At 40.6% G+C, this 11,103-nt stretch overlaps 1 protein-coding gene across 1 annotated transcript; it reads right to left on the bottom strand.

The window, feature by feature from the left end:
• Window positions 1–411: 411 nt before the first annotated feature.
• cdx1b (caudal type homeobox 1 b) lies at window positions 412–6,510 on the bottom strand. Its single transcript, XM_014195956.2, has 3 exons — window positions 5,984–6,510; window positions 1,449–1,597; window positions 412–1,222 (listed from the first exon to the last, which is right to left on the bottom strand). Exons 1-3 carry the CDS (start codon window positions 6,393–6,395, stop codon window positions 1,025–1,027), a joined length of 759 nt encoding a protein of 252 aa, XP_014051431.1. The 5' UTR covers window positions 6,396–6,510; the 3' UTR covers window positions 412–1,024.
• Between the last annotated feature and the right edge of the window lie 4,593 nt (window positions 6,511–11,103).

Here is an 11,103-nt window from a genome sequence, read left to right as displayed (position 1 = left end):
GACCCACACGATAATGATCCAAAATATTACATTGTAAATCCATAAAGTCACAACACAAACCCCAAATAAATTCAATTCAATACACAATGATCACTTACACAGTTTTCTTTAACTTTCACAAATTAGATTGATTCAGAGATGAAGTGTCAGCTGAAATCACATTTCTTCAATGATGTTTATCCCAATCATTCCCATTTGAAATGCATTGTTGTCATTTGAGTGCCTCGAAAAAACACGTGTTGCACAGTAAGCTTATGGCCACACTTACGTAGCCTTAAGACATTGAAGTAGGATTTCACATTGTGGACACTTTTGAAATGATGTTATCCTAAGTGTGTGACAGATGGTCATATTGTAAACGTGTGCTCCAAATCTCTTCCATTTTCCTTCTATAAAGAATGAGCTCCAGAGTTTACAATAAAGCTTTTAATACAAATTACTTAAAAAATATACACTTATTATTATTCTGGCATGGAATCAGAACCATTTACAAGTATTTCCAGTATGTGATGGGCAGAGCAGAAGAGGTATGTATCAACAATAGAAACAGTAGAAGCCATTATAACAGTAAAATACAACAGTTTAATATCTATATATGTTTATATCTGTTCTTATTTCAGTTTCTGACAAGACAGACCAACACGAACGTGTGCAGAGCGGGTGGCCGTCCTATCGCCTTCAACCACAGAACATGGGCCGTCATTTTCTGTTTATTTCCATATGATTCTACAAATTGAATTTGCCACAGTTTTTCAACACCCAGCAGGTGATCTACTGCGCATGGCCGACGTTCATGTTGGTCTATCTTGTCCTTTAGACGTTTGTTATTATTCTTTTTTATTTTTACAAAAGCGAAGGAAACAGCAGCAAGTCTTTATTTCTTGTCTGTCTTTGGAGCTGTTGACTCCTGCATTTGACCCCGTGTTGCTCAAGCTGTTGACGGGGGGGGGAGGGGGGGGGGCTGGGGGGGCAGGTTAGATTTGGACAAGAGTCTTTTTTTTCCCGTCACGTCAGACCATCGTCCTCAGTATTCTTCTTTGATAGTCATTGGTATAGACGGAGACACTAAGCCACCACTGCTGCTGGTCACCATGGCAACGTTGCCGGGCATGCCAGAGCCTGGGGGAGTAGGTGTTGTTGTGGACGCAGGCTGAGGCTGTTGCATCTTCTTCTTGTTCACTTTCCTCTCTTTGGCACGCCGATTCTGAAACCAGATTTTTACCTATGGAATAAAGAAAATATTTGATGTAAGTGCTCCGTGACTGATCCGGTAAACTTTTGAGAAAGGCGCGCGTGCACACACGTGTGTGTGTGTATGTGTGTGCGTGTGTGTGTGTGTGCGTGCGTGGAGAGAGAGAGAGAGAGAGAGAGAGAGAGAGAGAGAGAGAGAGAGAGAGAGAGACAGAAAATGGAGAGATTGTCCCCTCTCCCCTGATGTTGTGTCTGACCTGTCGTTCTGAGAGGCTGAGAGACGTGGCCAGCTCTGCTTTCCTCCTGATGGTGATGTAGCGGCTATAGTGGAACTCCTTCTCCAGCTCCAACCGCTGGTGATCTGTGTACACCACCCGGTACTTGTCTTTCGTTCTTGTCTTACCACCTGCAACAGAGTACGGCCATCTGTCAACTTTTATATTGTGTGTGTAAATGTAGAAAAACGACTTATATTTTTACTAACTTTAATCCTTAAGGGTCTATTGACGCCACCCATGCGTCGATCTAAGTAACAGTAAAAATCCGGCAATTTCAGCTGGAGATATGCATGGGCTGCATCTCAATCCAACGCGTCCACCTATTTCGGCCTTCCACATCTGCGGTGGAAGGTGGCCGAGCTACAGTAGTGTTTGTCACATGAGACATCCCGAAAATCAGTCTTCTCACGAAAATGTGTGTAACGTCCAAACGGTTTGGCCTAAAAGCGAATATGACCACAAGACGAGACTCTCACGAACACGACGTGTCACGGGACTCATCTGAAGGTAACCCATACAAATGAATGAAAGTATGGAGGTAGTTTTGTGGCCAACAAAAATAATGTGTTAAATATGTGTCCAAAAAAACTGAAATATTTCCTGAGCTTTCTTATATCTCCTAGATATAGGACAGACACATTAAAACCCTATGATACATTTTTTTACTGTATTTCTTACCATCTATGAATATGTTAATCCAGTGGTTCCCAACGTTTTTCGATTACTGTACCACCAACTGAATTTTGCTTTGCCCGGAGTACCCTTGAAGTACCCCCTCATGTGCATTTCAGAGTTGGCCTATGGTCTTATGTGTCTTCTCAAGTACCCCCTGAGGATCAGCCAAATATCCCCTGAAGATCGACCAACTACCCCCTGAGGATCGGCAAAGTTGGGAAGCGCTGTGTTAGTCAATGCGTTTCTATAGGCTACAGCAGTAAAGGGCAAATTCAATATTTTTTATACATAAAGGGGTCCTAAAATAATAAATCAAATAGCTAAATGATCCATGGTATGACCAACTTAAAACAACTCCATATGTCAGCTTAGTAGACCCCCCCCCCCCCCACCCCCCACCCAGTATAAACTAGCTGAACAGATGTGATTCTGAGTAGGACTCCTTTTCACTAGGAGACAGGGCTTGACCTGCATTGGTTATAATGGGAGGATGACTGGCCTACTGTCCAGTCCGATTTCACATTAACTTACATGCCGTAAATAAGCAACATTGGAAGAGTAAATAAAGATGACATCAGACATCTGTGAAAATGTGGTTTCTGCTTCATTTCATACATGAAACCTTTCACTAAAACACACACACAGATAAAGTAGCAAAGCTCTGGGATCAACTAGCCTTTTTAATTAGGTACCGTAAATCAAAAATCACTTAATTCTGTCCATAGTGAATGAGGCACCTAAGTGCAGATGCAGCGACCAAGTTAAAGATTAAAATGTGTGAGCTGAGAGGGTGAGGGGGCTGCCTGTGAGGGCGCCAGACCTGACGACCAGAGAGTTATCCAGACCATTAGGCTGTTGAAACACAGAACACACCCTCCTGCTCCAATGTTCCCCAAATTGTTTCTCTTCACTTCCTGATTCGTAATTCTCTAATGACCGTTGTTTTCAAATTTCCATGTTGACAGAGGAGGACCACTCCTAAACAGACGGCATCTGAGGTGTATGTCTACGGGGGTATTGACCCATACAATCGTAATGCTGCGTTAATCAAAAACGGTACTGATTGTAGTGGCTGCCATCACCAGCGACAGCACAGTTTGCGGTCACATGAGAAGGCCACCAAGGGGCTAACTTTGAGCCTGTACATTAGCATTTCATTTGAATGTTTGGTGGCAAAGCATCCTAATGCTGCACTGTAGAGGACACAGAAATATTCAACAGTCCGATGATAGTTTCCCTTGACGGAACGGTTAAAAATGCCAACAGCATTCAAGAACGCATGAAAACCATAATTCAATCCAAATGTGAAAAATTTGAGAAGTGGTAGTGTTTACATTGCATGAGTGGAGAATGATTGATGCACTGTCCATTAATCTATGTAGCACTGTACTTCTGTAATAATTATCATTGATGGCTGCTGAGATAAATGGTTAAGCAGTTGAGGTTAAGGAGATTTTCTGGCCGGTACGATAAAGTGACATGGAGATAATCTGTAACGCGGACGGTAGAACTCTCTGTCTGGGTTAACCAGATAACCACATGAACTGGAACAACGAATTTTGGATAAAAAATGTACTTTTGAAGCATCCAATAGGTACAGTAAACAGGACATTTATGGAAGCCCAAAGTCTGTGTCCCTGCTGCCTTTGTAGTCATAAGCAGTCCCAGGCAGCCATTGACAACAACTTGATTTCTGTTGGGTTTTCTACACAGGAAGAAAAGCGTTGGAGTCATCTAACTCTCAGTTTGGGCAGTTTGGTCTACAGGATTCACATGGGTTCAAACTGCATTCTTGTAATTCACTATCAGTTATCTACCTATAATCTATGAGACCAGAAGGAGCATGCATACTCTGGAATTATTTGCTATTTTCTTTTCGGGCCTGCTTGCTTGTACTGATAAAGGTGATTTAATACAAACTGTAGGCACAGTACAGCTAAGGTGCTTCCATGCGCCTTAAATTGAAGTCAGTAAAATATTATTTTTCATAAATCTCATGTCATATGATGTCATTGCCTGGCGTATTATATCAGTAGGAACTATATGATTGCCTGACGTAGGTCTAGTGGAGGACAAGCGTGAACCAAGCGAGCGACATCAAAGTAGTCGACAACAACTACTCGAGCCTTGAGACATAATGCCTAACAAAGAATTACAACATAGAAAACAATTCTAGAGCCCTAGGTCGCTGACATACAAGAAGACAACAAACCTCTTAATTTGCCTAACAAGATCTTCAAACATTAGCAGAATGTTTCTTTCATTTGATCACTTGCAGGTTTAGCAGTCTCAGCTGACTCTAAAGAATTCTTATTGAAATTATGAAAGAATCCTGTAACATTATGAAATATGCAGATGTCGGGGGAAAGGAGTGATTGCTCACGTAATAATTGTGACATCTACACCAGACAAAATCCAAATGATTTCGATGATGACTATATAATGCCTATTATAGACTATATTATTCCTATTATAGACTACATTATGCCTATTATAGACTACATTATGCCTATTATAGACTACATTATGCCTATTATAGACTATATTATGCCTATTATAGACTATATTATGCCTATTATAGACTACATTATGCCTATTGTAGACTACATTATGCCTATTGTAGACTACATTATGCCTATTACAGACTACTAGCCTACTACTATTACTATTCTCTACTGATGATAGGCAATTATAATCATAACTATAATCATTGAGTGCTTATTATTTCAATAGGTCAACACACAATGCAATTAAATGCATACCCTGCTTTACCCTCAACTGTCAATACATTGATTGCTGTGATTGGGAGTCCCATAGGGTGGCGCACAATTGGCCCAGCGTTGTCCGGGTTTGGCCGGTGTAGGGCATCATTGTAAATAAGAATTTGTTCTTAACTGACTTGCCTAGTTAAATAAATGTTAAATTAAAAAATATATATTTTTTAAAACATTACATAGCCCATACTACACAGATGTAGGATCTTCATTTGGGTCAGTTTGCTACAGCAGGAAAATAATTCTGCAGCAACAGGAAATGTGAATTATTAGGCTATGTGGATTATAATTAATTAAAATTTGTGTATGTTAGAGTTCTTGTTGGGGCAATTAAAGTCTGAAATTTCAAAGGGAAAATTACAAACTTTAGAATCCTTTTTAAAACTCAAATACACTAGAAATTTACATTTCCTGCTGTCCAGGAAAATTTGCAGTAACAAAAGAGTGATCAAATTAAGATCCCACATCTGTACCCATAAAACGCACGAGATAATGCCACTAATTGAAGATGGCATGCGAGGTGTGATTCATGTGTTCACACAAGCATTGCAGTGAAGAGCAACTGTGCCAATGAGCGCAAAATATAAAGTTTATGTCAGTGACGTATGATATTATATGACAATACACAGCAATGTCAAATACTTCGATGGGATTGGACAAATACTAAAGAATGAAAGAACTATGAAAAATCAAGCGACAGATAACCCGGTATTCCATCTTTCTGAGTTGAAACACGAATTCGTCTCTGAATTTAGAGAACAGGTGCACGCATCATTCAAGGAATGTGACTCCCAAGGGCAGTGGCTCTGGTTTTGCTTTTTCCTCTCAAAACGGTGCCTACAGTATTTCAGTATATTTGATGTGAGAAAGAAAACGGGCCAAGATATTGAATTTAACCCATCATATTTCATATGTATGTGATTTGCTACAGATACATTTAGTTTATTATTATTTTAATAAACATTTAAAAACGTGATTTAGGCTTTACTTTCTATGGTTTTATGGACAACCAAATGATCCACTTCTTGATTACAATTTTTTTTATTAAACACCTCAGTAACCTACCTGAATTTGCCGGTGGTACGCTCCGCCTCATCCAATCATAAGGGTTTCTGCGCTGAGAATTGGGAGACAGCTGCCCAACAGATGAGTTGATAGACGGGAGAAGACCGGGTTGTGGGACTGGAGAGAACTCTGGGGGACTATACCCTATTGGCCCCGGATTAGATGTGGACGGTCCTGTCCCCGGCCCATAGGGTGACCACTCTTCCCGGCTCGGCGGGTAAGCGGGGTTCCAGGCCCCCGCCTGGCTGTGGTGAGGGTCATTGTTAATCCCAGCAACGTGGTGGTATCCGCTGAAATCCGAATACTGTGGAGGTGCGGGGACAAAGTTCTGATGATTCAAGTTTAGGCTGGGATGTCGCACTGAATTTGGGTACATGCTGGGTTCCTTCTCCAAAAGATAACTCACGTACATCTTTCCGTATGGGAACTCGTGCGCATAGTGTGCGTCAAGCGCGTTGCTCCTGCCTCCTCTACCCCAGGTTTCTGTTGAACCAAGGCCTCCTCTACCTGGCTGGTCTATAACCTACTCTTCAACTTCTTGTTTGCTAAACACGCTGCCAGTCAAGAGGTGTCGCGCTGACGTCAACATTTTATAGCCCTCATCTCCCTCCCTCACCTTGTCCCACCAGGGACAATTTGCATTAGAGATGGGCCTGCATTTCAAAGGCAACCGAGCAGCGGCATCAAAGCCGTCACGGGCATTTAGAAGAATGCTACAAATCGCACAGGAGAAACTAACATGAGTCCATGTTGATTTTCTCAGTGGGAGAACCTGTCACTGCATTGTCCGCATAACGCCCATACATGCCTTGTGGAATAAAATGGCGACGGGTCGAGGAACGTGGTAGCAAGGCCTGGAGTGGCCATGGCCTTTAAAAAAACAACAAAACAGATAGCCTATCTATAAAATCATGTTGTGCATATAAATGTGCCCCAATAAATCCCTATTAAATGCTAAACGACCCTATATACTAACCATACAATTCCCTTAGATAGCAGCATTCTGCCGTGTGCTCATCTCTTACTTGTTTTGGGTGATATATTCCTTGTAATATTAGGCCTATATGTATATTTATTTCATGAGTTGGCCTATATATTTTACTCTCCCGCTGGAGCATAACATATTTCAAGTGACCTTCAGCTCCAACTTATTGTAGCGTTCAAATACGGAATAGACTTAGTTCTTTGCGGGAAAGTATGAATGTGTTCTTTCTGCGGTGTGCTGAAACAGATAGCGCGGCTCCATGGCTGTATCAGGGGATTTCAAACAGATCTCTGAGGTGATATGCCGGTCTAGTCTCGTGTCCACCTCCCGGTTGTTCTAAACCAGGAGGAAGTGGCTCATGGAATATTCCCGAATTTTAATAAAACTCATTGCTCTCTCGGTGCCCGGAGTTTACGCTTCTCTGTTGTTACCCCTCCTCTTGTGCTTTAGAAATGGAATTGAACCAGTGAAAAAACATGCAGGTTGTAGCTGAGTTTTACGAGGGTCACACAATTAAAATAGAATTGGTCTACATTTAGATACCATTGAAATACATCGAATTTCAAACGAAATACGACTTCAAAGCTAAATCACACCGTCTATTTTGTAAAAATAATTAAAGACAAAACATTAGATGTCCATCCAGGTCATTATTCTATTGTAATTCATTCAGACCTTAATGTTCAAGTCATAATTACTAACGAAATAGAATATAATATTTCAAGTTTTCCTTCTTTTTTTCTCCTTTAGATCTACAAGATTTCGTTTATGTCAGGTGTCTGCTATTACCGGTAATAACAAAATGTAATAGAATGTTTAGAAACATTTTTTTTATTGGATGAAGCATTTCAATAATACCGTTTTTAGCTTAATTGTCCTAAAAAAATCTAAATAATTGTAGCTATTTATATATAAAAAAAAAAGCTATTTATTTAAAAAAAAAAAGAGATTTATGAAGGAGATTTCAAACATGTAAAATTGTACTTTCATTCCTGTCATACAATAACACAGATGCTTATTATAACAACATCAACAGTATAAACAATACAAACGAAAATAATTATAAACATCAAATCAGAACGATAACTATATAATAATAACTCATGAATTCAGTGTATTTCAGTTCAGGTGACAGTTTTTAGCATTCTGTCAGTATCAAAAGAAAACAGACCTAGATGGATTTTATGTAATTCAACATATTATATTGAAGGCTGTTTATATAACACTAGGGCAGTTTAACAACCAGCACTAATCATTTTAATCATTTTAAACAGTTTGAACCAGTTAATGTTCAGATAATAACCTGTTAATAACCTAATAATAACAGTGGGAGCATACTGTACACTGTGAAGAAGCATTTGTGGGCAAGGGTATAGTGCTACAGAGACTTTGAGCTTCCTAGTGTCTTATGGCATTCTACTGTTTTCTCTCCTCTCCCTGTCACCTGTATAGCCGTCTTGGGAGCACTATGTTCTGTGTGGGCTGGCGTGTTCACCTGTGCTCTGCGAGGAGGAGGACTGTGCTGTGAGGTGACCTCTGTCTGGCCCCTGAGGGGGTTCCTCCACCAGGCTGAGGGCCCAGGGAAGTGGCCCTGCTCTGGTTCCCCATGGCTCCCCATGGCTCCCTGTCTGGGACAGTGTTTGTCGGGCTCCGGGAGGACAGAGCGACACAATGACATGGGGAAGCCTCTCCCATCTCACCCGCCCTTAATGGTAAATATGCGTCCCTATCTGCCGTTCTCCCACTGCTTCCCACAGACTACCAGTCTGCCTGACTCTCTCAATTCAATTCAATTCAATTCAAATGGCTTTATTGGCATGGGAAAAATTGCCAAAGCAAGTGAAATAGAGCAACAAAAAATGTAATACAAAAATCAGAAATTGAATGTAAACATTGCACTCACAACAGTTTCCCAATAATAAAGACATTTCATATTGTTATATTATTGGCTATAATAATGTATAACAATGTTCAAAAAGTTAAAGTACGAAAGGGAAAATAAATAAGCAGATGAATATAGGTGGTATTTACAATGGTGTTCGTGTTCCACTGGTTGCCCTTTTCATATGGCAACAGGTCACAAATCTTGCTGCTGTGATGGCACACTGTGGTATTTGGCCTAATAGATATGTTGTTTGCGTTCAAATTCTTTGTGAGTCGGTACAATAAGAGGGGAATATGTGTCCCTAATATGGTCATACATTTGGCAGGAGGTTAGGAAGTGCAGCTCAGTTTCCACCTCGTTTTGTGGGCAGTGTGCACATAGCCTGTCTTTTCTCAACAGCCAGGAACGTGTAACATCAACAGCAAGGCTATGGTCGCTGAGTCTGTACATAGTCAAAGCTTGTATTATTTTTGGGTCAGTCACATTGGTTAGGTATTCTGTCACTGTGTGCTCTCTGTCTAGGGCCAGATAGCGTTCCAGTTTGCTCCGTTTGTTGGTTAATTATTTCCAATGTGTCAAGTAATTATCTTTTAGTTTTTCCCGTGATTTGGTTGGGTGTAATCGTGTTGCTGTCCTGGGGCTCTATAGGGTCTGTTTGCATTTGTGAACAGAGCCCCAGGACCAACTGGCTGAGAGGGCACTTCTCTACGTTCATCTCTCTGTAGGTGATGGCTTTGTTATGGAAGGTTTAGGAGCCACTTCCTTTTAGGTGCCTCTCGAATTTAACAGCTCTTTTCTGGATTTTAGCGGGTATTGGCCTGATTCTGCTCTGCATGCATTATTTGGTGGGTTGACATTGTACACAGATGATGTTTAGGCATAATTCTGCATGCAGAGAGTCTCAATTTGGTGTGTGTCCCATTTTGTGAATTCTTGGTTGGTGAGTGGACCCCAAACATCACAACCTTAGAGGGCAATGGGTTCTATAACTGATTCAAGTCATTTTAGACAGATCCTAGTTGGGATGTCAAATTTGATGTTTCTTTTGATGGCGTAGAAGGCCCTTCTTGCCATGTCTCTCAAATCGTTCACAGCTTTGTGGAAGTTACCTGTCGTGCTGACGTTTAGGCCAAGGTAGGTAAAATTCTTTGCTCTAAGGCAACGGTGTCTAGATGGAATTTGATAGAATTTCTCTCTGTGTTTCTCAGTCAAAGACACAACTGATTTGTAAACATACTATAGATAGAACATGAATGTGTATTTCATCATTTGTCTTGCCCTGAGAAATGCAATTGTGAATTTTGACACATTTTCATTGGAAGAAATGAATAACAATCATGAAAATGGGTAAGATGAGAAAAAAAAAGTTCAAAGCAGGCTGGGGAGGGGTGACAGTGTTAGGTCACACTTCACAACCAGGTGTGACTTCCTCGTCAACGCAGGGTGCCATGGAGACAGTCAGGGGGAATGACCCGACCTGCGAGTCATGGAGACAGTGAAGTCCTGGCTGACTGGCTGACTGCTCTATTGATTCAGCTCAACGCAACAGGTGGAGAAACGAGGGTGTGCAGCCAAGAGATCAATGCAATTCAGTGGAACAAGTGCAATGGTAAAGTCACATTGTGTACGTTTGTACAAAATTATAATTTGGTTATTGCTTCACATTTAATTCATGCTGAATGGCGTACTCCATGACTATTCCAAATAAAATGTGCCTTGAGAGAGAGAATTTGAGTCCAAGAGTTTCATTAGGGATCAGTCGAAAAAAATACATCTTAATATTGTGGAAAGGTGTTATGGTATAGGTTTAGTTGAGATTTGTTGTTTGGCATGTTATGTTACCATTCATTTCGACAAGATGAATGTTTATAGGCATGTAGTTGTAGTATTGGATCTTTTTTAGATAAGATTAAGAGAGGTAGACTCCATTTGAAGTATTATTACACTATGTATTGCTTATGCTTATAACTAAATCTAGGATATGAACTAAATATCAATTTATTCTTACGTGAATATTAAGGAAACAAGGTGAGATGTTTTAGAGCGGTGCTCTCAAAACAAGGGCAATTGTGATTTGTTTCATCCACATTTCAGATATTCCGCAGCCGATCAGGGCCGATCAGGAGTTGAAACAATAACAAAGCTCCACTCTTTCGGTAAAAACCTGAGGGATGGGGATAGAGAAATTTGATCACTCTCAAATTCATAGACAGAGCTATGGGTGTAAGGACTGGCCATCAATGATATGAA

The sequence above is a fragment of the Salmo salar genome, chromosome ssa04, assembly GCF_905237065.1.
Source record: "Salmo salar chromosome ssa04, Ssal_v3.1, whole genome shotgun sequence".
In the NCBI taxonomy this organism is placed as follows: Eukaryota; Metazoa; Chordata; class Actinopteri; order Salmoniformes; family Salmonidae; genus Salmo; species Salmo salar.
The sequence above is the reverse complement of the archived record's forward strand: the minus strand, read 5'-3'. Positions and strand labels throughout refer to the sequence as shown.